This window comes from Raphanus sativus, chromosome 4 (assembly GCF_000801105.2).
Source record: "Raphanus sativus cultivar WK10039 chromosome 4, ASM80110v3, whole genome shotgun sequence".
Lineage (NCBI taxonomy): Eukaryota > Viridiplantae > Streptophyta > Magnoliopsida > Brassicales > Brassicaceae > Raphanus > Raphanus sativus.
Window position 1 is genome coordinate 3984028 of NC_079514.1, and position 27160 is coordinate 4011187.

At 35.4% G+C, this 27160-nt stretch overlaps 6 protein-coding genes and 1 pseudogene across 7 annotated transcripts; 6 read left to right on the plus strand and 1 right to left on the minus strand.

Annotated features, from left to right (window-relative positions):
• Positions 1-3001: 3001 nt before the first annotated feature.
• Positions 3002-3910, plus strand: LOC108853715 (protein S40-7). Of its 2 annotated transcripts, none has more exons than XM_018627146.2 (2): positions 3002-3160; positions 3257-3910. In XM_018627146.2, exon 2 carries the CDS (start codon positions 3275-3277, stop codon positions 3728-3730), a length of 456 nt encoding a protein of 151 aa, XP_018482648.1. In that variant the 5' UTR covers positions 3002-3160; positions 3257-3274; the 3' UTR covers positions 3731-3910. The 2 variants fall into 2 exon arrangements, with proteins under 2 accessions (XP_018482648.1, XP_018482649.1); XM_018627147.2 differs by having other exon boundaries at positions 3263-3910.
• An 853-nt stretch (positions 3911-4763) lies between these two features.
• Positions 4764-7464, plus strand: LOC108853718 (probable beta-1,3-galactosyltransferase 4). The gene is made up of 11 exons (XM_018627151.2): positions 4764-5185; positions 5337-5433; positions 5537-5580; positions 5662-5873; positions 5940-6003; positions 6088-6160; positions 6235-6355; positions 6444-6531; positions 6616-6741; positions 6828-6934; positions 7011-7464. Exons 1-11 carry the CDS (start codon positions 5049-5051, stop codon positions 7157-7159), a joined length of 1218 nt encoding a protein of 405 aa, XP_018482653.1. The 5' UTR covers positions 4764-5048; the 3' UTR covers positions 7160-7464.
• A 1809-nt stretch (positions 7465-9273) lies between these two features.
• Positions 9274-11760, plus strand: LOC108853717 (GDP-L-galactose phosphorylase 1). Its single transcript, XM_018627150.2, has 7 exons — positions 9274-9882; positions 9951-10069; positions 10153-10212; positions 10290-10532; positions 10612-10797; positions 10880-11128; positions 11216-11760. The coding sequence occupies exons 1-7, from the start codon at positions 9771-9773 to the stop codon at positions 11549-11551; spliced, it is 1305 nt and encodes a 434-aa protein (XP_018482652.1). The 5' UTR covers positions 9274-9770; the 3' UTR covers positions 11552-11760.
• Positions 11761-13893: 2133 nt separating this feature from the next.
• On the plus strand, positions 13894-15767 carry LOC108853716 (glucan endo-1,3-beta-glucosidase 12). Its single transcript, XM_018627149.2, has 3 exons — positions 13894-14133; positions 14226-15500; positions 15598-15767. The coding sequence occupies exons 1-3, from the start codon at positions 14064-14066 to the stop codon at positions 15630-15632; spliced, it is 1380 nt and encodes a 459-aa protein (XP_018482651.1). The 5' UTR covers positions 13894-14063; the 3' UTR covers positions 15633-15767.
• A 129-nt stretch (positions 15768-15896) lies between these two features.
• Positions 15897-16918, plus strand: LOC108850007 (uncharacterized). The gene has a single exon (XM_018623598.2). It carries the CDS (start codon positions 16199-16201, stop codon positions 16916-16918), a length of 720 nt encoding a protein of 239 aa, XP_018479100.2. The 5' UTR covers positions 15897-16198.
• Positions 16919-18096: 1178 nt separating this feature from the next.
• Positions 18097-19310, plus strand: LOC108808622 (grpE protein homolog 2, mitochondrial-like; annotated as a pseudogene).
• Positions 19311-19965: 655 nt separating this feature from the next.
• On the minus strand, positions 19966-20788 carry LOC108852204 (ethylene-responsive transcription factor ERF120-like). Its single transcript, XM_018625710.2, has 2 exons — positions 20500-20788; positions 19966-20186 (listed from the first exon to the last, which is right to left on the minus strand). Exons 1-2 carry the CDS (start codon positions 20786-20788, stop codon positions 19966-19968), a joined length of 510 nt encoding a protein of 169 aa, XP_018481212.2.
• Between the last annotated feature and the right edge of the window lie 6372 nt (positions 20789-27160).

Consider the following 27160-nt stretch of genomic DNA (forward strand, 5'->3'; position numbering starts at 1 on the left):
TTTAAAAAATTATAAATTTTTAATCATAATATCATTAGTTTCTTTTAGATATCTACAAATTATATAATTTTTTTGGTTTTAATTTTTGATAACTATACAATTTTACATGATTTTTTAGTAATTTTGTACAATTTAATTTAAATACATTTAACCAAAAGAAATAAATAATTTATTATCTAAGATTCTAATTATATATATAACATATATATCTTAATATAATTAAAAAAAAATTTCCTTAATTTATGTTTAGTTAAATAATATTTATTTATCCCCTAGACATTATTTGCGAATTGATTTGCCACATGTCCTCTACAATCGTTTTACAAAAAAAAATTGTGATATGACTACTAAGATTGATGACATGTAATATGGTTAAATAGGACATGGAATAATTATATTTAATGCTGATATATATTTCTTGGAAAACTTTTTTAAAATTATAGCAATAACTCATTTTTTATATTTTTGGTAAACTTTTTAGAATAGCTGGTAATAACTCATAAATCATCACTAAAATAAATATATTCAAATATGACATTTTGAATTTCGAAATATTATTTAATTTTAATTTATAATTAATATTATTTTTGTTTATCTAAAATTTTCTAAATTTTCTACATTTAAAAAAAATATATATAAATTTTTAATCGTAATATCATTATTTTCTTTTATATATCTACAAATTATATAAATATTGTTTTAGTTTTAATTTTTGATAATTATACAAATTTATATGATTTTTAGTAATTTTGTACAAGTTGATTTAATACATCTAAGATTCTAATTTTATATATATACATATATATTCTTAAATATAATTTAAAATAAACAAAATTATTTTCTCTTAATTTTATGCTTAATTAAATGATATTTATATTAATTATTGATAAAAATAATAAAATATATAATATTAATAAATTGCATTTTTAAATATAAAATTTAATTTTTTAAAAATTCATCGCTGCACATGATGTAGAAAAACACCTAGTTAATACAAAAGAAAACCGTACATTAGTTCATGTTCACGGAGATGAGATTCTGCTTACTAGTGGTTTGGCGAAGCCATAACCTTTTTTTTAATGGGGTCAATTTTTAATAAAATTTTAAAATATAAAAAATATTTATATTTATTCATATTTTAGAAATTAAATAAATGATAATTAGTTTAAATTATTTCCCAAATATTACGTTTTTGTTTGATAAAAATAATGATTTATGCTTTAGTTGTATTTTTCTTTCAGGGTTTGTGTTTCTTTGTGGGGTGATTTAAAAAATTTTAATGGAGTCACAAAATATTTTTAATAAACAAAACACATCAATTTTAAAAACAAGTGGGGTCAGCTGACCCCACTCCCACTGTGCTACCTCCGCCAAATTGTAATAGTTTTCCCCTATCGATAACGCGACTAGTTAAGAATTCTTGTCTCATTAGTTGTTTTCGTTGGTCTTATGCATGTAGAAGTAAATGATTACTATCACTGGAGAAGCACAACAATGGAGATCTTTGATGGATGCAGATTTTGATTAGAAATTAGGTTATGCGTAGCAGCGTAGCTATCTAGTAGTGTACTTTGGAGATGATTGCAAACTGTTCTTAAAATTAACACATCTTCTTACTCATCAGTGCCAACTCTTAGACGAATCATATGAAAGCTTGTTGATTTTTATTTTGGACCGCAAAATATATTGTTGATTAGGGACCAGAATATACAAAACGGTCGATCTCACAAATTATGGCTTAAATTGCTTAGGTCAGCTTAGATAAACCCAAAACCTGAAATTTGTTTTTTTGTTTCAAAAAGAGAATCAAAGTTCGATGAATGACGGCTACTCAAAAGGGCCCAAGTAATTGACATCCACTTACAAAACTTTCTCCCACAAAAAGTTCTTATTACTGTAGAATGGTGGCTAAAAATATACCATAATACCTAATTCGAGTTAGAATATCTTTAAAAAAAATTGATGGTTTGTTACAACAATCATATTAACTAATTGGATCGAATTCCAAATTCAAATTGATTAAATAGTGATAAATTAATTCTTAAAGAGACCGAACTCATGACTGATGTAAATACAGAGTAGATTCCAAAAGATTATCGTTTCATTTTACTGAGGAAATAAATGAGATTCAATCAATGTTTTCTAAGATTTAGATGTTTTTAGCTACATTTAATCAGATTACCATTAGTTATAATTGTCATATAGATTTATAAATGTGTGGCCTCAATAAAAATCCATCCAAGAGCATGTCCAACTATGGACACCACGAAACAACATGCATTCTGGTATCATTTATCAACACAAACGCTGATCACTTGTAGTTTTGTCTTAGAATTTGTCAAGAAGAAGAATAATAATATTTTACCAGGACAGCCGTCTGAATTGAAACATTGCCAAAAGTTAAAGGCTCCAAAATTTTATCTTAAAGGGGATAAATATCTTAAAGGGGATGTCCAACTATGGACACCACGAAACAAGATGCATTCTGGTACTTTTTCAAAAAAAAAAAGATGCATTCTGGTATCATTTATCAATACAAACGCTGATCACTTGTAGTTTTGTCCTAGAATTTGTCAAGAAGAAGAATAGTAGTATAATAATATTTTACCAGGTCAGCCGTCTGAATTGAAACATTGCCAAGTTAAAGGCTCCAAAATTTTATCTTAAAGGGGATGATATCTGTGAACTTTTTGGTTTATTTTAGAAACAAAAAGTGGGATATTATAGTTAACACTTAAAATATTACATGTGATACCCATAATACTAATATACAACTAGTAGAGTGAATTCAGATAAATGAGTCAGTTACTTCACGTGGTTAAGAATTCAAAGTAAGCTTGGCCACATATGCCTTGGTTGGTATATATCGTGTACTTTGTTTGACTTTTCAGCATCACAGAACGCACCAACATTGATGATGCATGAAAATTTTATTGTCCGGACGTGTAATATATAGGGTCCTGGCCATGTTTTTTGGATCATATATATGAAAACAAAATAAGAACCAATCCTTGTGTTGATCTTCAATCCACACCTCTTGTGTCACTTTCTTCCTCTCTCTTCTCAATTTCTCAGCTCCTTATTTTGCTTCTACACAGATTCACTCTATAAATCTCATTATATTGCTATATTCTCCAAGCTTCGACTGATAAAACAAAAGGTATACGTAGATTCTTACATTCTTTATTACTTTGCAGTATCTTGACTAGCTAAGAAGAGTTGGCTAGTTAAAGCTTTTTATTTGTTATGTTTGTAGAAGCAGGTGAGAGTATCAATGGAGAAGAACATCAAGAGATATGATGTATGGAGATCTTTGAAAGATGAAGATTTTCAAGAAGATGATGTGTGGGGTGTTCTTGATGGATATCATCAACCCTCGTATATGATCAGCAGCCATACGAGTAACCCATCTTTACTAGACCAAAGTTTTCTTCCAAGCGAGCCTAGGATGATTCCCGAGAGGCAGAGCATAAAAGGAATGGCACATATGGGACAACACTCTGCTCCTGTCAATGTTCCTGAGTGGTCAATGGTTCACAGAAAGAAGACAAAGAAAGCAGATGATGGTGATGATGATGATGAGAATGTATCACCGGAAGAGTATTTTCTGCGGCGGAGTCGATCATCATCATCGTCCTCGGTTATGGAAGGAGTTGGAAGGAAACTGAAAGGAAGAGACTTGAGCAGAGTCAGGGATGCAGTATTGAAGAAAACTGGATTTCTTGAATAGCCAAAAGGATTATAAATTGTATTATATTGTTCAAATATATATGTATATATAATGTCTATATATTTTCACTAGCATTAGGAACTATTAGAATTTTCTTTTAAAAATTCTCTAGTTTGCTAAGATGTATGTATATGTGAATTAAATTTGGCATAATAAACAAAGGTCTATTATTGCTGAAACTGATGATGTATGTTTTAAAAATTTGACTTTAAGTCAGAGAAACAAAGAAAAGACTTTTATGTAATAAAAAGAATATAGGAGATCAGCTTAGGGGGCTTCATTGAATCACACGATTCGAACCTTCGCTGACAGCGAGATTCAAACTGCTAAATGACACTTAGCTAAGCAAACAAAAAAGGTTTACATATTTTTTCTCTATTAACCAAACATATGTTACTTCTGTTTTATAGTAAGTGCTATTTTAACATTTTTTGTTGCATAAAAATGTTGTTTTAGAGTTCCACTACAATTTACACTTATTTTTATCTCAATATTAATTGCAAAATACATTGATCTTATAAATAAAATTATTTATCTAAAATGTTATTGGTTAAATAGATAATACTGATAAAAACATAAACACATTTCAATCAGTTTCTTGATATATGTGAAAAATATTTTTTGTGAAACAGAAGAAATATTATTTCTAAGGAACAAATAGAAGCGAGGAGGTGGGGGAAAGCATTGGTTGAGGTTCACGTGGTGCACACACGTGGGTCGATGTTGATTCCATTTCTTGTCGCCATTCTACGACAGGAACATGTGACAAAAGGAAAAATTCGATTAAACTTGAGAATCAAAACATATCATCGTCTTCAGGTTGAGTAATTTTTACTAAACCCGCACTCACATTCATGTTAATAACAAGACAAAGACTGCAGATGAAAAGATTGTATAGAACTCTGTAAAACTGAGATTTATTCTATTGTTTTTGAGTTTTGAACTATTGTTCGTTGTTCAAATTTGTTGGTCGAGTGGTCAATGTCGGTAGCTTCCCTATTAATTATTACTGTAAAGCGAAAGTTTAACTAATAAAGAAAGCTAATAAGATTCCATTCATCTTCTTCCTCCAGCATCCAAATCAAAAGTACAAGAATAGCCACGACTTCTCTCCCTCCCTACATTTGGTCTCCAATCTTTTCATAGGATCAATCAGAGCAACACAACTCTCTAACCTTCCTCTGTTTCTAGCTCCAGAAGAGAAAAAGGATCGATCTTCTGAATCTGAAACCTGGAGGTTTGGAATTGACTCGGGTCTTTTTGGGGATCGATAGATAGAAGAGATCTTTATGGGTTTTGTTTAGAAACTCACACAAAGATGTCGTTGAAGCATCATCATAGAGGAGGAGGAGGAGGAGGAGTAGAGATGTCGGGTTCCAAGAGTTTTGTCTCAAAGAAATGGACTTTCTTACTCTGTATCGGTTTCTTCTGCGCCGGAACTCTCTTCTCCGACAGGTAACAGAACAATGCTCTGTTTTAATTTAACTAACGCTTTCAATATATAACTCCTCTGTTTACGAATATTCCGGTTAAAAAAAATTGCAACTTTATCTTAAAAGAAGGGGAAAAAAAAAAACTTTATCTTTTAAGTGTGTGTGTTTAATAGAATGTGGCCAGAGCCTGAAGCCAATGTTGCATCAAGGGAAGCAGCTTCAGATGAACGTCTTCTGCATTTAGTGTCAGATGACTGTGATTCATCAAAAGTAAAAGTCTTTTAACTTTATGTGAACTTTGATAAGTGGCATGAACACTTAGAAGGATTTTCTTGATTCCGTATTGTTCATAAGCATTCTTCATGTTTATCAGAAGACAAGCCTTGGAGAAGTGTACAAGAGTCCTGATGCTATTCAGTAAGTGATAAAAAGACCACTTCCTTCCCTACTTTTTTTTTTTTTAATTAGCATTAAGCTTGAATGAGTGTTTACAAGCAGAACGCTAGACAAAACGATATCGACTCTGGAAATGGAGTTAGCAGCTGCAAAAGCCGCGCAAGAATCCATCGTGAACGGTTCACCAGTCTCTGATGAGTTCAAGGTCCCTCAAACTGCTACCAAAAGAAAGTATCTGATGGTTGTTGGGATCAACACTGCGTTTAACAGCAGAAAGCGAAGGGATTCTGTCCGTGCTACTTGGATGCCTCCCGGTATGTTTAATCTAATCCCACAAGTATATTTTTTTTGGGACTGAACATAGGGTCTTCTTATATTAGGTGAGGAGAGAAAGAAGCTCGAAGAAGAGAAAGGGATTGTGATGCGGTTTGTAATAGGTCATAGGTAAGTAAAACCTGTACATTAGAGTGGAACATATCGTTATTAGCAAGGTTGATTCATCTATATAGAGTATCTTTAAATGCGCAGTGCTACTCCTGGTGGGATTCTTGATAGAGCGATTCAAGCTGAGGAAAGTAAACACGGAGACTTCTTGAGACTGGTAAGAGTTTTTTTTAGTTGTTGTCTATAGGCTTTATGTTTTCTGAACTCTTTTATGTTTGTGTTTTTGAGCAGGATCATGTTGAAGGTTATCTAGAGCTGTCAGCAAAGACTAAATCTTACTTTAGCACGGCTTTTGCATTATGGGATGCAGACTTCTACGTGAAAGTCGATGATGATGTTCATGTAAACATAGGTGTGAGAGAGAGAGAATCAAAACCCTCTTTTACTTTTAATCTGAATTGTTGTCAATCTCAAAATTCTGTTACTGGATGTTTCTGCAGCCACGCTGGGAGCAGAGTTAGCAAGATACCGTATGAAACCTCGAGTATACATTGGTTGCATGAAATCTGGACCCGTTCTTGCTCAGAAGTAAGCTAGCTTCTTCACCTTTCAAAAGACTCTACTTTAAATCTCATTTACACAATGTTCAACATTCATTTTTTTTCCATGAAGAGGAGTGAGGTATCATGAACCGGAGTACTGGAAGTTTGGAGAAGAGGGTAACAAGTACTTCCGCCACGCCACGGGTCAGCTCTACGCCATTTCCAGGGAGTTGGCGTCTTACATATCGATAAACCAGTGAGTTCTTTCTCAAGATCTACTCTGCTTTGTGCATATAAACAAATAGTGAGTGTGTTAAACCAAAGGATACATTGTGGATACAGAAACGTACTTCACAAGTATGTGAATGAGGATGTCTCTTTAGGATCATGGTTTCTTGGATTGGATGTGGAGCATGTAGATGACCGTAGGCTGTGTTGTGGTACAACAGGTAAACATAAAAACAAAAATTCCAAGTGGCCTTTTATCTGTTTCCAAGTTATGGATGATGAGTGAGAAAACTGCAGACTGTGAGTGGAAGGCACAGGCGGGGAACATGTGTGTTGCCTCGTTTGATTGGAGCTGCAGTGGGATTTGTAGATCAGCGGTTCGGATGAAGGATGTTCATCGGAGGTGTGGAGAAGGCAGAGATGCTCTTATTGCTGCATCATTTTGAACAAAGAAAACACATTGACAGAAGAAGAAGAGTACAAAGAGACAAATCAGCTCAACAGTTTGTAGTATAGACACACACACTCGAGACTGCTCAACACATACTCTCTATACATGTTTGTATCTTTTGAACTGAAATGAGAAGGGTGCTTTTTGCCCTCCTTTCTCTGATTTCTTTATAATTTTTTTTTTCCATTTCTTTGCTAAGGTTTAGAGTTTCTTTCACATAGAAAATGCAGTTTTTAGCTGCAAAAGGCAGAACTCAATGAAAGCACATTCAGAGAATTATGAACTTCTGAACTGAACTTAGACTCGGTGTCGAGAGTGAAAGCTAAATCAACCGACGTCTTTGCAGAATAAGTGGGCTTTGAACTGGACTTATGAACTTCTCTTAACATATATAATAATGGGCCTAAATTTCATATGATTCAAGTAACGTCTACTTGCTCTGTATTGTTGAGACTTGAGAGCCTTTTCTTTTGGACAAATTGTTGAGCGCATCGAAATGATTGTAGCAACTGAAAATAATAATTTATTTATTTAATTTATTAGTCACGTGTTTGACGTTTGTTCACGGACGGATGATGATAATCTGAAGAATCCTGCACTCAAGCGATTGGGTTTGGTACTGGAACGGTAGGTGTATACACATGGTAGAGATTGCCCAAAAAAGGTAATGGACCACGCACAACTTTTGTGGTTCAAGAGTTATATCCTTTCCTTAGATTCCGAATCTTCAATTATGTTTTCTTTTTTTTTTTGTTATGTTTTCTTTTCCTTCAATTGTTTTTAGTTTAACCGTAGTTTTCAATGTCATAATAAAACAAACAATACCGTCCAACACGTATGGTCTATAACTATTCCTGTTATTTCTATCAGAGGTTCGCAAAATATCGACCAAATGATGGTGTCCTCAGTCCTCACAGGCCCCATACTGAGCCTTGTAGTAGTTACTACGACCACACACAGCATTCCACGAAAATAATATGACCATATGAAATCTAAAATGTATTTATCTACAAAGACAACATTAAATAGCAGCATCTTCATTGGTTAAAAGAAAATAATAATCTTCTGTTATGACTTTTTGTTAAAATGTTCTTTGACTTAGGGCCCGACTAGTGTAACCGCAACGGTTGCGGTTGCGGTTGCGGAAGTTTGCGTGTGCGGGTGGTTGCGGTTTTAAGCGTTTTCTAGAGATTTGTACGACTGGTACAGCGGTTAGAAATTGTTGCGTTTGCAGGACTTTTATGACTGGTAAACTATCAAAAGCAACATATGTTAAATAATAAATTAACAATATTTACATTTTATATAATTATAAAAATATTTAAAATCATAATAATATAATAAATATAAAATTGATATTTATAAAATCATATTATTAAATTTTTAAAATTGTAGAAAATATTTTGGTTTAAAAATTTATAATATAAATTAAATTATAATATATATACATTTTACAATTTCTATTATTTCAATTTAAAAATTTATTGGATATTTTTAGTATTATTTTCATTTATTTATTTTTTAAAGAAAAAAAAAATTTACCCTTCCGCAACCGCCCGCAACCGCAAACGCTAGCTGAAATCAGCTTTTGATTTTAAGAGGTTCGGAGCGGTTCGAAGCGATTTATAACGTTTTCTGTGATTGTTTCGAAACGCCAACAACCGCTACGAACCGCAAAAGCTGTGTTTGCGGGTGGTAGCGGGGAAACCAGTCAGCCTTTTACTGATAAACATTTTGTTGGGATAGCTGATCATGTGTACTAGGATTTATGTTTTATTAGTGAATTATTTACATGCAGGGAAGCAGTAAAATCCACCAAAGTTTTTTCTTACTAAAATATAAATATCATTTTTATGAAAGTTGAGGTTGCTACATAGTAGAAAACCTAGTACATACATAAAGACATTGCCAAAAAAGTTTAGCATTTTTTTTACATAAAATAAGAGTTTCTGTTCAATATGTTGCAAAATTAACAAAGTGCAAGTCGAAGGAAATAATAATAATATTGTAACTGAGTTTAAAAAGGTTAATATAAATAAAATATATAGAAGATATTTGTGACGTTTATCGTCTCCGGGGTTCACTAGTCTCCTATCTATTTAAAGCCATTCAATTTCCCAAAACACACACACTTATCAGCGAAAAAAAGGAAACTTACGTACGAAAGATCTCTCCTTTTTCTCGTTGAATCCTCGAGATTGTATTATTCCGTATCTCCTCCGCCGTAGATTCAGCTGTTTTGAGGGTCGGGTTCGGTTTCCGTCACCTTCTTCTCCGGCGTTCGATTTTCAGCAATCACGGCTATACACGGGATATCTCGGGGTGGTGTTAGCTCTCACGTCAATATTCTCCGGCGCAAGGGTTGTTCGATCGAGTCTAATCCTTCGCCGCACGGAGGACGTGGAGCTCTGCCGTCTGAAGGCGGCAGCCCTTCCGATCTCCTCTTTCTCGCCGGAGGCGGTTCCTTTAAAAAAATCATCTCTTTCCTTTTCCATTAGGTTTTTTTTAGGGTTCTAGATATTTTTTTGGTGTATTTCCTCTTTTGGTTGCGTGTGGGAGAAGTCTTTTTTTTCTTTTGGCGCTGTTCGAATTTTTCTTGTCTGAGAATGTTGAAAATTAAGAGGGTTCCGACCGTCGTGTCTAATTACCAGAAAGATGAGGCTTCCGATGCTTCTGTCGGATGTGGTCGGAACTGCCTCGGGGCTTGTTGTATTAACGGTACGCAGCCAATTTTTTTTTTTGCCTTGTTTGATTTCATCATGTTATTGATATGGATTGTGAATCAGGGGCAAGGCTTCCGTTGTACTCCTGCAAGAAACTAGTAACATCCGGAGAGAAGGTGGTTGTCAACAATGAAGCTAGAGAGCCTCCGGTGGCTTTTCTCGAGTCCCTCGTCCTCGGCGAGGTAAAGAGAGAGATTCATTTTTTTTCTCATTCTGTTGCTTGAGTGAGAGTATCAATTCATATCAGTTCTTATATGTTTTTTAGTGGGAAGATAGGTTTCAAAGAGGACTCTTTCGCTACGATGTCACTGCCTGCGAAACCAAAGTACATTGTTTACGCTATCAAGCCAGCCAATCTGGTGTTTCTCCTTGTTATTAAGATTGTCTCTCTTGTTGTTGTAGGTCATCCCGGGGAAGTACGGCTTTGTTGCTCAGCTTAACGAGGGTCGTCACTTGAAGAAGAGACCAACCGAGTTCCGCGTAGATAAGGTTTTGCAGTCCTTTGATGGCAGCAAGTTCAACTTCACTAAAGTTGGGCAAGAAGAGTTGCTCTTCCAGTTAGAAGCCGGTGAAGATGACGAAGCTCAGTTCTTCCCCTGCATGCCTCTTGACGCTGACAACTCCCCCAGTGTTGTTGCCATCAATGTAAAGAATCTGTTCAAAGAGCTCGAGGTGGTTTCAATAGCAAAAAGCTTATTTTTGATCTTGTTGTTGTTTATAACAGGTTAGTCCGATAGAGTATGGGCATGTGCTGCTGATTCCTCGTGTCCTTGACTGCTTGCCTCAGAGGATCGATCACAAAAGCCTGTTGCTTGCACTTCACATGGCTTCCGAGGCTGCCAATCCTTACTTCAGACTCGGTTACAACAGCCTTGGTGCTTTTGCTACTATCAACCATCTTCACTTTCAGGTAACTCCATCATAACTCCTTTTCACCATCATATCTATATAAAGATGGACTTGTTCTGATTGTTTTGTGTGTGTAAATTAAGGCATATTACTTGGCCATGCCTTTCCCATTGGAGAAAGCGTCTTCCAAGAAGATGATTACCACTGAGAATAGTGTGCAAATCTCAGAGCTTCTGAACTACCCTGTGAGAGGTCTTCTCTTTGAAGGTGGAAACTCTATGCAAGACCTATCTGATACTGTATCAGACGCCTGCGTTTGCCTCCAGAACAACAACATTCCTTTCAACATTCTCATCTCTGATTGTGGAAGGCAGATCTTCTTGATGCCACAGGTATATAACCTTTTAGCTGACAAACCTTTGGATCATTAATTGTTTAGGATCTCCATTGAGTAACAGTTTAGAATATGTCAATTGCAGTGTTACGCAGAGAAACAGGCTCTAGGTGAAGTAAGCCCCGAGGTGTTGGAGACACAGGTGAACCCAGCTGTGTGGGAGATAAGTGGTCACATGGTGCTCAAGAGGAAAGAGGATTACGAAAGAGCTACAGAGGAGAAGGCATGGAGGCTCCTTGCGGAAGCTTCTCTGTCAGAGGAAAGGTTTATGGAGGTTAATGCTCTCATCTTTGAAGCCATAGGTTGTAGTAACCAAGAGGAGGAGCTTGAAGGAACCAACCAGCAAAACACTAATATCAGTGTAAACCAGACAAGCAACCGATCCCATGGGTCAGCCTCTGAGTGCCTTGTCCTCCAGTGAACAAGAAACCGCATCTTGGTGGGTTTTATGTATAATTAAGAGTCTTATATGCATAAATAAGCAAACTCTTCGGTAGTTGCATTTGAAACTTCTTGGTGTTTCTTCTATACGATGGTTGTGAGTGTTTGTTCTCAAGACTTCTGTCTTTTTTTATGTTAGTTCATGTTTTGTATAAAAATATGTTGTTCATGAAATGAAATTCTTCGCCATGTTTTCAGTATCAAAGTTAAAGCTTTAGATACTCAGGTTAAAGAATACCATTAAGAGAATAATTTCATAAGTCTGCAAATAAAAACAATGGTCACAATAAAAACACAAGTCTGCAAATCCTAATGCTGATAACTACTTAGCCATTCATATCACACAAATCTTATCATGAAACTCTAAATCCGGAGAACTGTCAGGCCAGAGCAACGCCTCCTCCGCAACAGCCACCAGTCTGATGGAGCATGGCATCGATCTCATCACCGTCCTCCGTGTCAAGCTTAGTATTCAAAAGATTAACCATAAGAAAAATGGAAACTTCCAAAGAAGAAAAAAACACATAGAAAGATGGAATGATTTATTACCTCATCAGGAGTCAAACACCTAGTTAAAGATGGAATGATTTATTACCTCATCAGGAGTCTGCTCAGCACGAAGACGACGACCATCAAACAAGAACGCAATGGCGTTCATGTCCACGGATTGCCTGTCATGTTGGATAAGCTTCAAAGAAAGCTTAGGAAACAAGTTATTCATAAAAGGAAGTTTGAATAACTAAAGTATATTGTGATTAAAATAAGTTCCTAGATCAGTTTGTAATAGGATAAAGCTAAGGGTTTCTATTACCTATATAAAGAGACTAATGTAAGATGTTCTCAAGTAAGAAAGATTAATAAAACGAAGTCATTGTTTTGTTATACAGAAGCTTTGCTCAAACGTTTAGGTTCTAGTTCTACTATATGTCACAGTAGGCATTCATGAGCTTCTTCAGCTGGGTGACTCTCTTGATCCTAAAGAAAACCTCGTTTCCCTCCTGCAAAAACATAAAAACATGATTTGAGAAATAGAAACATAATGAGTTTGGTCTTCAGCATCAATACATTGACAATAAAAGAGGTAGAGACAATATAAGAATTGTAATAGTAAACCTAAGCACATACTACAATCCAGAGACTACAAACTCATCAGCAGATACAAAGACTGATAATTCATTAGACTCTACTACTCATGTTTACAACGAGAGTTGCCATATACTATAGAAAAAAACAAAAAAGATTTAGCTTTATGTTAGAACATAGTTGACATAAAGCTAAATCCTTTTTAGAAAATACAAATAATGTTAACTTTAATTAGACCGTATACAAAGATGAGATAAAATTGTATTTTCAATAAAAGAAGACACAACAAAAAAGATAATAGCAAAAATAGTACAATGTCGCAAATACATTTGAGAACAAATAAAAATGAAAGTACATTACAAAAATACACAAACATCATAAAACTTAACTAAATAAATACAATAATATAATATCCTTTGCAGAGGAAAGTAAACTCTTAGTAAGTACTATAAATAAAAGGGTTTGGACCCTGAAAATTGCGTTTTTATATATGGACACATCGATCGCAGGGAGTATTAATTCTCTAGTATTTTCTCTTTCAAATCCAGACCGAAAGTTCTCTAAAAAGATTTCAACGTTACTCATTTAATTTTGGAGACATATTAGTTTAACAAAAATGAAACAAAAATATGGCTACTCGAAAAAATAAGCCCATTATAACATAACAAAACTTTTAGTTACAGATTTTTTTCAAGCTTCCGATTTTACGTGAATTCCCCTTTATCCGCACTCTATGATTCAGTTTATGACTGCGAATTAGGTTTATACATCTAATTTGGTTTGGATAATTTAACTTTCGGTTTGTAAAACAAAATTTTGTTGAATTAAACCGAATAAAAGTCTATTAGTTTTTTGTTAAAAATGCGACATGTTAAGAATTCAGCTAGAAAATAAACAAATGTTAAATCTAGTTAATCAATTTCTTATTGAATACAAACCACTAAAGAACATTTAGTTGAAGAAGATAAAGTTAGTCACGAGCTCTCCACGAAATAAAGGATGATAGATTTCTTATAAGAATTAACCAAATACGTGCAAGGGACATAGAAAGAACATGTTCTTTCTTTGTTGACGAAACAAGAAATGTCACGTCCTTTTTGTAGTTTCTTTCAAAAATCAACATTAATTGTGAATCTAATCAGCTTAAAATTATTTTCTATAAATTTAGAAAGTTTCTTTACCTGAATCACGTTAGTTTTAGCTATAAATAGAGCTTAAAAGAAAACAGTTCAGTTTATCATATTTTTTTGCTATTCTTCCGAGTTATTTGTTATCCCACATCCCCCACTTCTTTTCACCTGAGTACTATAAAACACAGCACCGGAGAAAAAGAGTATCTTCATGACCACCAAACGACACTAGTTTATGCGTTTCATGCTTTGCTTCTGAAGAAAAAACAGAGAAACATCATGGCCGTTTCCTTCCTACCTTATTGTCTCATTCTTTCTTTCTTCTCAGCCATTTCCATTACACAAGCAAGTTAGTTCTCTTTCATCTATTCATTCACACGGCTCTTTAGATTTTGTATTAAGCGTCTGTGCATTCTCATGTTTTGTGTTTGTTTATCACAGGTTCGGGAATGATCGGTGTCAACTACGGTCGAAAAGCTAACAATCTCCCGTCACCGGAGAACGTAGTGAACCTCCTCAAATCACAAGGAATCAACCGCATCAAAATCTACGACACCGACAACAACGTGCTAACCGCGCTCGCGCACTCAAGAATAAAAGTAGTCGTTGCTCTCCCCAACCAGCTCCTCTCTCGCGCCGCATCCCGCCAATCATTCGCGGACAAATGGATTCAACACAACATCAGAAAACACTTCCCGGCGACGGAGATAGAGGCGATCGCCGTCGGTAACGAGGTCTTCGTCGACCCCATGAACACGACTCCTTACCTCGTCACCGCGATGAAGAACATTCACACCTCTCTCGTCAAGTATAACCTCGACAAGTCGATCAAGATCTCGTCCCCGATCGCTCTCAGCGCGCTGGCTAACTCCTACCCGCCTTCTTCCGGTTCATTTAAACAGGAATTGGTCGAACCGGTTATTAAACCGATGCTTGATCTGCTGCGTAAAACGTCGTCGTATCTTATGGTGAACGTTTACCCGTTCTTCGCCTACTCGGGGAAAGCGGATAAAATCTCCTTGGACTACGCTCTCTTCGGAGATAACGCCGGGACTGTTGACTCGTCTAACGGGCTGAGATACGACAGCCTCTTCGATGCTCAGCTCGACGCCGTTTACGCAGCCATGTCCGCCGTCGGATTTAACGACGTCAAAGTGATGGTGACGGAGACGGGCTGGCCTTCCGCCGGAGACGAGAACGAGATCGGCGCGAGCGAAGCCAACGCTGCGGCGTATAATCGCGGACTCGTGAAGAGAGTGTTGACCGGTAACGGAACGCCGTTAAGATCGAAGGAGCCGCTCGACGTGTTTCTTTTCGCTCTGTTTAACGAAAACCAGAAACCGGGACCCACCTCGGAGAGAAACTACGGGTTGTTTTACCCGAACGAGGGAAAAGTGTATGACGTTCCGTTCGCCGCAGCAGTCGACGGAAACAGAGACCACCAGGCTCCCGTGGCGGCTCGCGAGGGACAGACTGAGACGTGGTGCGTGTCGAGAGGAGACGCGGCGGAGGAAAAGCTCCAGGCAGCTCTCGATTACGCCTGCGGGGAAGGAGGAGCTGACTGCCGTCCGATCCAGCCTGGTGCCACGTGTTATCATCCGAAGTCGTTGGAAGCGCACGCTTCGTTCGCGTTTAACAGTTACTACCAGAAAAACGCACGTCGTGTTGGCACGTGCTATTTCGGTGGGACTGCTCACGTGGTCACGCAACATCCTCGTACGTATACACTTGATCCCCTCTTCTGTCTTGAGATGTTTTACGTATATTAAGATATGGTGACGTTCAGTAATTTTTTTTGGTTGGTTGGTTGCAGGATACGGGAAATGCAAGTTTCCCACAGAACATTGAGGCGAATTCAGTTTGCGGCTTTCTGACTAATTTTTATATTACTTTGTTAGTTTGTTTGCTATTCTGAAATATATTTTGTTGACTGCAGAACACATATTTATCACCAGATGATCATAATATTTCAATCTTCATCAAGTTAGTTACTTACATCCTTCAAATAAATTACCAAAAATGTGTACCAATAAATAAGAATTCGATGTTGCATTAATATTGCATATACGTATCAATAAAATCTTAAAATATATTGCATTTTTCAAAAAGAAAACATTAATATTGCATCATTGAGTTAAAATGTTAAATTCCAGATAAACATTTAACATGATTTACGGCCGGCAAGTAGTATATCCTACATGTATTAGTCTTTAATTTTCAGAATAAAAAATATATGGTACTAATGGTTTTTTTATGGAATGAAATATTTAAAATGATATTGATGATACAAGAATCTAATGGTATCAATAGTATCATATCCAATATCTTATTCTTTTAAACTACTTTGATTCTGACTAATTATATAATAAATAATTAACACTGTAAAACATTATCAACAATTTACATCACCAAACATGAAGATGGTTGAAGAAGGGAAACAACCACTTCTAATCACCTTCACCGATGCAGGAGACGTCCCAAAACTCCAATCAATATCATCAAATGAACAAGTATCAGAATCAGCTAACACTTCACGCTGGTCATTCCTCTTTAAACTCCTACTTGTCATCACAACCATCGGTGTTTCCACAGCAGGTATCACGTTAATCATACTGATCACACCAACCCCACCGACCGTTCACATACACTCCATGCATATAGCATTCAACGAACGCCATCTCCCGATCTGGTCAGCAACGTTCTCTATCAAAAACCCCAATGATAAACTCCGCGTAACGTACGAAAGTCCCTCCGTGTGGGTGTTTTACAAGAGAAAACACGTGGAGACTATAAGACTCGGGTCGTTTGAGGAAAAAGGCGGGGAAGAGAACGAAGTAGTTGTGAAGGGAAATGAAACCAGAGTTATCGATGAAGAGGCGGCTCACGGAATGGAGGAGGATGTGGCGACGACGGGAAGTGTGGTAGATCTTGATATTGTGTTTTTAGGGAGGGTTGGGTTTTATCCGGTAGCTTCTACTTTATGGGGAAAACAGAACATGACGGCTGTTTGCAAGAACGTGAAAGCTACGCTGTCTACTGATGATGATGATGAAAAACTAGATAAGACAAAGAGTTGGGGCTTGACGTTTGATGATCGACAAGATTGTCGTGTAAGTCTCCCTGTGTTTCCTTAGGGTTTAGTTGAGTATAATCGTCGAAAATTGAGAAATACAACAATCGTAGACTTGTTTGTTGTTGTTGTTGTTGTTACATTTGTTAGGATTGTATGATGTCGATGACTTATGATATGGCTTATTGGAAACAACTTTTAATTTAAATTGATTTTGAGAAACAAATCGGAAGAATTGATATTTTGAAGATATGGAATTAAGATAATGATACTGTTAGTCAGCAAAGATATTATTCTCAAAATAATGCGTTACAAATAGATTACCATCATATATCAAATTGTGGATGGGCAATAATCACAAGTAGCCGAACACACTTATTGGACTAAAAGATTATGAACTTATGATGGTAGTCGTCAGTTGACAAAAAGAAAAAGAAAAAGCAAAAGATGGTAGTCGTCAAATTATATACATACCAACTAAATAAACTGGTATCATTCAATTAAATGTACAGTGTATATTCTTTTTCTTCATAAATAATGTACAACTAGATTTTGATCCGCGATTTGGAAGCGCAGAATATTTTACGATAAAAAAATTCACTAATAACTTAACAAATATTTTGGTTATTTTTAAAGAGTGTGTATTTAAAATATTTTTGCATTTAAATCAGTGTTTTTAAATTTAACCCGATTGTGATTATACCCGTTAATCCGGAGATCTGACAATTCAATTTTGGTTTTTAAAATATTCATATTAAAAAAAATCACTAAACCTCGAGACTAACCGATTGAACTGATGGATGACCGATATGTAATCTAATTGGATTTAAATTGTAATAGTTTCATAATTTGTAATCTTATAATCCAAATTTTAAAGTTTTTATTTTTGCAATTTATGAAATTATGATGTTTCTACAAAATTCTAAAGAGAAAATGATAGATATAAAATAACTAAGATTAATTATTGTATTGTCTGGAAACATTGATAGTAGTATAAAAAATATATTGTTTGAAAACATTGATAGTAGTACAAAGAAATAAGTATATTGTTTGGAAACATGAATAGTAGTATAAAGAAAGTAACATTAGTGATTTAATGTAGGTTTAACTATAAATTATAAATGTGTATTTAATTTAAAAACTTACAAAATAAATGTTAGGTACAACCGAATGTTTCTGTTTTAATAAGATAGATGTATGATGTTTTTTTTTTTTTATGATGTTTTAATATGATAGATGTAGATGTATGATGTTTGGTCCAAAACAATACAAGGACTGTTGGCTCTGTTTCTAGATGCTCTGTATAGGATGTTTGCTCTGTGTAATTTCACTGACAACTGATGAACTGAGAGATTTCACCCCTTTTGCAGCCGTTTCAGGGGCAGCTGAGGCCCCGAAAACAAGTGAGGAGAAGAAAGCTGCATTTGAGGCAAACCGATCAGGTCCTGACTCAGAACCACCCGCCAAAGATTCGAGAAGGGGGGAAAGGTGCTAAACGAGCTGCAGTTTCTGAATCAGATTCCGAGAGTGATGATGATGAGGAGATGTCATTGGATGATTTGATGAAGCTTGTAGCTGAGAAGGACGAGCTTCTGTCTGAGAAAGAGCAAGAGATTAAGCAAAGGAAAGATAAAGTTCTTCGCACTTACGCAGATATGGAGAATGCCATGGACAGAACACGGCGTGATGCTGAAAACACCAAAAAGTATGCCATTCAGGTTAGTCTGTCTACAAGTACTACTACAGATTTTACTTCATATTAGAGTGCGCTGAGAGAACATGCATGCATGTCTAACAGAACCTTGCAAAGAGCCTTTTGGATGTGGCGGATAATCTTGGAAGAGCTTCTTCAGTTGTCAAAAAAAGCTTCTCAAAGCTTGACGACACCTCAAAGATTCTGCTGGAGCTTCTCCACACTTGAAGACACTTTTAGAAGGCGTGGAGATGACTGAGAAACAGCTTTCTGATGTGATTAAGAAATTTGGTATGGAGAAGTATGATCCCATCGACGAGCCGTTTGATCTAAACAGACATAACGCTGTGTTCCAAGTCCCTGATGCTTCTAAGCCGGAAGGCGCAGTTGCCCATGTCTTGAATGTAAATTGCTATTTTACTTGTCTCTCTTATTGTTCCGTATTTTATAGTCTTAATACCAATTAGTAACGATGGGTGTTGATATGTACAGTCTGGATACACGTTGTTTGATCGAGTTATAATTAAGACCAGCTGAGGTTGGTGTGACTCAAGGAGTAGAGAGCCAAGAAGATAAGAAATAGTCTGATGCTTGAAACGAAGTCAGCTGGTTTTCATAAATTTTGCTACTCTTCTTTATTTTTTTTTATCAACAGCCATAGTTTTCTCTTGTCGTTTGGTTCTACCATAAGTTGCTGTACATGGCACTTAGAGGGAAAGTCCTGCTTCTGTGTCTGTTTTCTGTATCTTCTGTAAGGCTTTAATTGAAGCTTTTTTAATCTCGACTTGCAGTAGTGAAAGTGACAGCTGTTTTACACACTCTACCAAGTTCCTTTTTGAAAATACTAATCAGACACAAATTAAGGTTTTTAGATGGTCTAATCCAACCACAAGCTTAAGACAGGAACTGAGAACAGAGTGACCTCGAGTGAGTGATGATGACTCTTTTTACCTGGTTGTGGATCATCTTAGACAGTATTGTCCTGATGAACAGCGAAAGAAAGACTATTAGGCGCTTATACATGATCTCAAGCTTTCGATGAAGCCTTTACTTGGCTGTAGACATCTGAAGAAGTCACTCGAGTTGCTAACAAATCCATCTGCCAGTTGCTAACAAGCTCACGGTTACACACATACAAAATACAAAAATATCCTGTGAAGTCTTCTGATCTTTTAAACTAATGCTGTTTTGCAATCTCCACTCCTTCCATGGTTATCTTATTACAAATAATGAATGATTCCAAACAATACAAACCAATTTTAATCTCATGCAACAATTAAAACACGTTAAACAATATGAAAAAATAGAAAAAACACACAAATTTAGTTATAGAGCTAAAATTTAACACATGTAAATAAAATCTGATCATGAAATAAATGATGTATGACGTTTTTGTATATTATAATTCCACTGCATGTTTACTTTGAGACAGGACCAAAAATTTCTCCTTCATCTTCTTCCACAGTCGTCGTGGTTGGTTCCTCTCCGTTCATTGAGCCACATCTTCTTGTTGCCTTTCTTTGGACAAGATCAGCCGCCGCATCATCGTAAGCCTTTGCTGCCATTTTAGCTGTTGGAAACGTTCCAAGCCATCTCCGCCTATGCAAACTCGGATCCCATATCTCCGCACACCATTTACCTAACGGTTTATGAAATTACATGAACTGCTACAACATACTCAAGGTAACAAGTTGGAACGTAAATTTACTTAATGGCTTGTGTAAATACATAAAACCTAATTTATGTATTTTCATAAGCTATTAGGTAAATATAAAAAAATTATTCAAGCAATGTGGTAAGAAAAGAACTTGGAACATGACATAAACTCGCTGTTCCTAGGTCCAAATCCTTCCAGTTATTATTTGCTTAGCCAGTCAGGGTTCCTGTTACTCGTGGGCTTTGGCCCCCTGGAGTTATTTGGAACATCTTAAATATATATATATATCATTTACCTGATGGCTTTTGCCTCACACCTTTGTGCTTCTTCTCCTTCTCCTTCTCTATCTCTTCATGCACTGGGAATGCGCAGCCGTAGCAACCTGTAATATTGCAGAGAGGACAAGGACCAGCGTCCAAAGGTTGATGAAGAGCTTCAAATGCAACCGAGTTTGATGATGACGTGTCACCTAGGCCGTTGGATATCACTTGTCGCAGAGCAGAGACCATGATCACATGCTCTTGATCTCTTGTCAAACGAGTAGGTTTCTGATTGCAAGAGGGAATATTTTCTGATTGATCCATTTTCGTGGAGTCGAATTGAAACAAGATTATTGCTCACAGAGAAGATCCGATGCGTTCAAGATTTGAAAACAAACTGACGAGAATAGGGCTTTATATACTACAAGGAAGGTGGGGTTTTTTTGTGGGTCATGTACCAGTCTTGTGAATGTTCTCGACACGTAACTTGTAACATGTGTAACATCATCATTTTTTAGATATTTGTTTCTGCAGTAAACGCGATTTCAAAAAGAAACGTGACTACTAAATTTATTCGATCCACTTACTAATTACTAGAGACTTGACTTTTGTTTTCTAGTCAGCCTATTATACAACATATTATAGTGTACAGAGCAAACCAATACATTTCTTACTATGTAAACATGTCTTGTCACATATCCTGCCATTGGATTCCTAGCGTTTACACAACTGTATCTTTTTTTGTTTCTCTGAGTTCTCTAGGGTCTACTTACCACGTACATCTTTTCCTTAATGTTTAAAAGTTCTATTTCGTTTGTAACGTATCAGTCAGTGGTCTACTTCCATTATAGCGTGTTTTTGTTTTCAATGCTAACTGCGTTCAAACTTTTCAATGCTGAATGATCATTCTTCTTTTGTAGTCTATTACACACCATCAGTCAGGATGCACTGATTAATAATGGGACAGAATATAATATTTCTGATGTTTGGTGTAAGAATATGATATGAGGCAGGTTGGGTGACAAGTATATTGTAAAGAAATGGGTCATCAATCACGATGCACTGGTCTACGTCAAGAAGTCTCACGTAACGATGGTTTGGAATAAGTATTCCTGGATTATCGGTGAGAATGAGATCATATGGCGACCAGACAGCGGACAAGAGATTTCAAAACAAAGAGCAAACCTTTGTAGTGTTTACATTTCTGACTCCGATACCATGTCAAAAAGTTTCAGTAGCATTAGAGCATCATTATTGGTGGGCAGAGACAAAAGCTCCTAACTTTTTTTTTTTTTTTTTGGTCATGAAAAACTTAAGGACACATAAGGGCAGCCCTTATCTAAGGGTTTTTCCCACATTATTTGCATCGGTCCCCTCTCCCCTTCCCTTAAGGCCTGCCCCTCTGCCTACCAATAATGATGGTCTTATGTAAACATCCTTCTTATTCATCAAGTGATAGAGACAAGCTCCATGCATACAAATATGTACGATACCCTAAGTCCGTTATACAAACCCGGTTACATATAGTTCATTATCGGCCCGATACAGCCCAATATATAACCACCTTATGTTTCACAGAATCACAGGTTTACGCGGCTGAATCTTTTTTTTTTGAAAAAACACGCGGCTGAATCTTGAGTTGATATTTAGCAATTACGCGAAAGCCTTTCCACTTCCAGACATCGAGTCATGTAGAATTATGGGAAAATGACAGAAGGACAGCGTGATGCTTGAGACATTTTCGGATGGTAACCTTGCGACACAGGCCCTCTTTTTAAACTGTTTAGTTAGCTTATAAATTGAAGTATTGAACTTAAGTATTAATGTGGTTGTAAATATAATGTTTTGGTCTACCTGTATATGGTTTATGTATTAGGTTGGCAAGCAAAATAAAGTTAGGATTGTTGTACTTGTTAGTAATGGTTATGGATGAAGAAGGGTTTTTGTCAAAAGAAGCCATTAGGGAATATTTCATGTTTGTCTTCAGTCTTCTCCACTTCCACAACCCTGAACCTTACACTATTCTTCTCCACATTCCGCAGCTCCTTGTTCCACAAGTTTGTCCTCTGCTCCTCTTCCTAATTCATCATCAAACGGGCGTATCAATATTACTCCCGTGCTCAGAAGTACCATTACGACAGCAGTTATATATTGCAGAGGGACACAAGGCTGCTAGATTCGCTGTAGGATAGCTTTGGCTTTCGATGAAAGCTCTACAACTGTAGAATCTCTGAAAAAGTCACTCGAGAATCGAGATGCTAGCAAACCCATCTGCCGGCCACTGAGTTTCATGTTTAATCTGTGTGAATATATGTGTACGAGCTCACTGTTACACTATTAGGTTCTTTACTAACTTTTGGGCTCAGACTTTTGTGTACATATCAAATAATATTGTGTGAAGTTTCTGACTTTTCAAATTAATGTTTTTTTGCAGGCCCCGTCCATGTTTATCTTATTACAAATAATGATTTCAAACAATACAGCCAAATTTAATTTCTTGTAACACTTAAAGCACAATATCAATATTAAAAATATAAAAAAGAAAAAAGATTTTAGTTATAAAGCTACAAGAAAAAAAAATCACAATGTAGTAAGTTACCTGATGTGGATCCCATATCTCCGCCGACCATTTACCTGATGGCTTTTGCCCAGTGCCGGTCCTGAGATATTCGGGGTCCAATACGAAATTAAAAACCGAGACCCTTAGAGCATCTCCGTTAGTGAACCGGCTCTTAGATACTATATAGAAATTTAATTTATAAACACTTAAATATAAAATAAAATATTATATATCTTCTAAATATTATATTTCCTATATTTTTTTTTACAAATCAACTTTCCTAATCAAAGTTTGTGCTATTTTTTTATTTTTCAGTAAAAATTTATTTTTATAGTTTTGTTTTTTCTCTTATGTTAGAGTTAGAAAAGCGTGAAAGACAATTACTCATTTATTTTCCATTTTAATTCAGTAACATACTGAGTAGCATAAAGGATATACATGATTTAATTGTGCTTGCACTTTATAATTAGTGGTCTCACCACTTTGCAACATCTCAGCAACATTTGTACATTTATACGTTAACACAACAATGGAAAATTAGGCCCTAAATTTTTTATACAAATTATGGGCCCCATGCAAACGTATCGTCCGTATGCCCTCAAAACCGGCTCTGCTTTTGCCTCACACCTTTGTGTTTCTTCTCCTTCTTTATCTCTTCACGCCGCGGGAATGCGCAACCGTAGCAACCGATGATACCGCAGAGAGGACAAGGGCCAGCGTCCAAAGGTTGATGAAGAGCTTCGCATGCAACCGAGTTCGATGATGAAGTGTCACCTTGGACGTGCGATAACACTTGTCGTAAAGCAGAAACCATGATCACATGCTCTTGATCCCTTGTCAAACGAGAAGGTTTCTGATCGCAGGAGGGAATATTTTCTGAATGATCCATTTTCGTGGAGTCGCATTTGAAAATAATTATTTATCAAGAGAAGATTTTGAAAAGATAACTGACGAGGGAATAGTCCTTTACATAATACAAGGAAGATGGGATCTTTTTGGTCCTATGCTAATGTTTAGACACGTAACTTGTGACATCATGATATAAATTTATGTAATAAAACGCGATTTCTAGAAGAAAACGCGATTATTAAATTTATTCAAACCATTTACTAATTAAAGTATTGACTTTTATTTTCTGGTCAGCCTTTAGAAATCGCGATTATAAAATTTATTCAAACCGTTTACTAATTAGAGTATTGACTTTTGTTTTCTGGTCAGCCTTTTTTGCCAACCTTGCTTTATATTAAGCATAAAGGCCGAAGGCCACTGTACAAGCGAAATCAAATTATGAAACCCAACGAAGCCCAATAGAAACCCAGCAAAATAAAGATAAGGATGACTGACTATATGCACGACGCATGTTGGATAACGTGGCCCTCAATTAATATGGAATCAATAAGAGGGAGCCACTCAGTTTGAGTCGCTTGGTTGCTTCGTCTTCCCTCTATCACCGCCAATCTACAGAAGCTCTTAACCAATTTGCTGGAAGTGAAAACCTGTGAGAAGCTTAAGCGGAGACAGGTACTGAGCCTTGCTAGAACACCTGATTCTGTACTTACTTCTCGCCACTTAATCAATAATCTTTGCTCCTTATCATTAAGGATACTAGAACATGAAGATTGATTCTTGACCTGATAAAACAGACAAAGCATGACCAGCAAAGAGAACAAGACCATCGAAGACTAAACGGAATATAGATAAGCATATATGGAAAAGGTAAGCAACAAATATATCTAATGAGATCCGATTTTTAATTCGGGTATTTTTATTTATTTCAATCTAAAGTCTAAAGAAAGCGTAAACACAAAGAACAGTTCAGACTGGTTGAAAAACACATCAAAACTCGCCTTAGCCAGGCCGAATCAACACTATTAAGGGTCTTTGAACGGAAAAAAGTTTTGGACCCTTTGTTGAACAAATTTTTTTTGACCATATGTTTATATATTTTTAATATGTTTTTTTAAAATATTTTTAATATGTTTTAATGCTATTAAAATTTGTTTTGCATAAGTTAAATAAATTTCTTGTTTTATATGATTTTTAATGACTTTTTATATTCACATTTTAAAATACTACATAAATTGAAATTTATTATAATATACTAGGATGTAGACCCCCGCGAAATCGCGGGAGAAAGTTAATATTAAGTTTTTGATATTAATTTAAACTAATTACATAAAACTATTTAATATATATATATACAACTGATATAGTCAAAATAGAAACATTAAATATGAAAATAAGATATTCGAACTTTATCATAAATAAATTTATTGAAAATACTAATGCCAAAGCAATGCAACCCTTCAAAAGTAGGGAAAATTTTATAACTACACTTTGTGTAGTACCACAATTCAACAATACCACCAATAGAGTGATATTTTCACAAATACACTTTTCATTAATGTGTAAAAGACAAAACTGACCCTACCTTATCTTCTTCTCCATCAGATTCTTCTTCTCTCGTTTCTGTCATCGTCGACGTCTTTTCAGCCTCGCGTCGTCTTCATCCAGTCTCGCCTCGTCGTCTTTGTCGTCGACGTCGTCAAATCCATCGAGATCAACAATCGTCAAGATCCATCGTCGTCTCCGTCGAGATCCATCATCGTCTCCGTTGCGATCCGTCGTCGTCTCCGTCGTCACTCCCAGCGACAAGAGATTACAAGAATCACGATTAAAACCTCAAAGATGTTGGCTCCTCACCACGATTCACACATGTATGTTTCTAATTTGTATTTTTTTTGTTTGATTCAAGTAATTTTTTGGATTTGTTTTTCCTGATATAAAACAAATCGTTTAGAACATGTCGATCTAAGGGAAAGAGTTTCAATAGTAAACATTGAGTTTTCAAAAAATTATAAACCTTTATAAATCTGGGTTCAAGTGATTTTATGATTTTTGTTTCTCTGTTATCCGAAACACAAATAAGGTTGATTTAATTTAGACTTGTCATTTGAATAATTATGGTTAGAAGAAAGGTTTTCGAATAGTGAACATTGCATTTTAAAGAATTATATCCTCTTATAAATCTGGGTTTTAGGGTCGATAGCACAACTCAATGTTTTACAAGGTTTTATAAAGAAGTTTGTAAACAAGAGTTGCTCATATGTCTATAAAAACATATAAATGTGTGAATTTGAGAAGTCTTGTCTTTTATTATCTTATATTCTTTGTAAAACTGTTATCGAAATACATGAATATTACGTTTGGATAAGGTATCTTTAGACTATGATTAAAAGTTAACATCATATTTTATTTCATCTTGCAGTTAGATGGCAATGAATTCTGCACATCTATGAGATTGCCTCTGAGGATTTATGAAGCTGGAACAGAACCACTGGACAATCCAAAAGTGATTACCCAATCGGTGTCTTGGTCAATAATGTGAAGCGTTTTATAGAAGATTATAAATGGAGTTTTATAAGAGTTTATAAATTTATATATCAGAGATTTGTAGAGATTTATAAAATGTTGACTATTCTTTTTTACATCTTGTGGTTAATACATTGTTTGGATTTTATGATGAATACAAACATTTGGTGACCCCAACACATCTGATCTTTGATGACATGGATTTTGACAGTTCAACAATGATATAAAACAAAAAAAAAAGCTAATGGGAACAAGGATTTGTGAATTTACTTTTTTTGTAACATATGATATAAGACAATAATACATGAAAGAAGAGCAAAGGAAAGAAGAAGAACAAATAAGATATTAGAAATCATTTTGTAAAAGTTTATAAAACAGTTTGTAAAGTTTATAATCTATTTATAAGAGTTTATAAATTATTTATAAAAGTAAAATCCATTTATAAAGGTTTATAAAACATTTAATAAATTATAAAAGGTATGAAAATTGTTTAGAGGGTCTTTTTGAGCTGTTGAAAAATATATATTCTGATAAAAAAAAAGAATTTATAAGGATTTACAAAAATAATTTATAAAGTGTATACACTCTTATAATGGATTATAAAACAATTTATAAAGATATGTAAAATTTTTGAAGCGGTGGAGCCTTGATTGCTGTCCGCATTTGTCTCAGAATCTGCCACGTATCATTATCTTTTTACAAAACCTTATAAGGGTATGTAAAATTATTTGTAAGAGTATATAAAACATTAATAAAGACATATA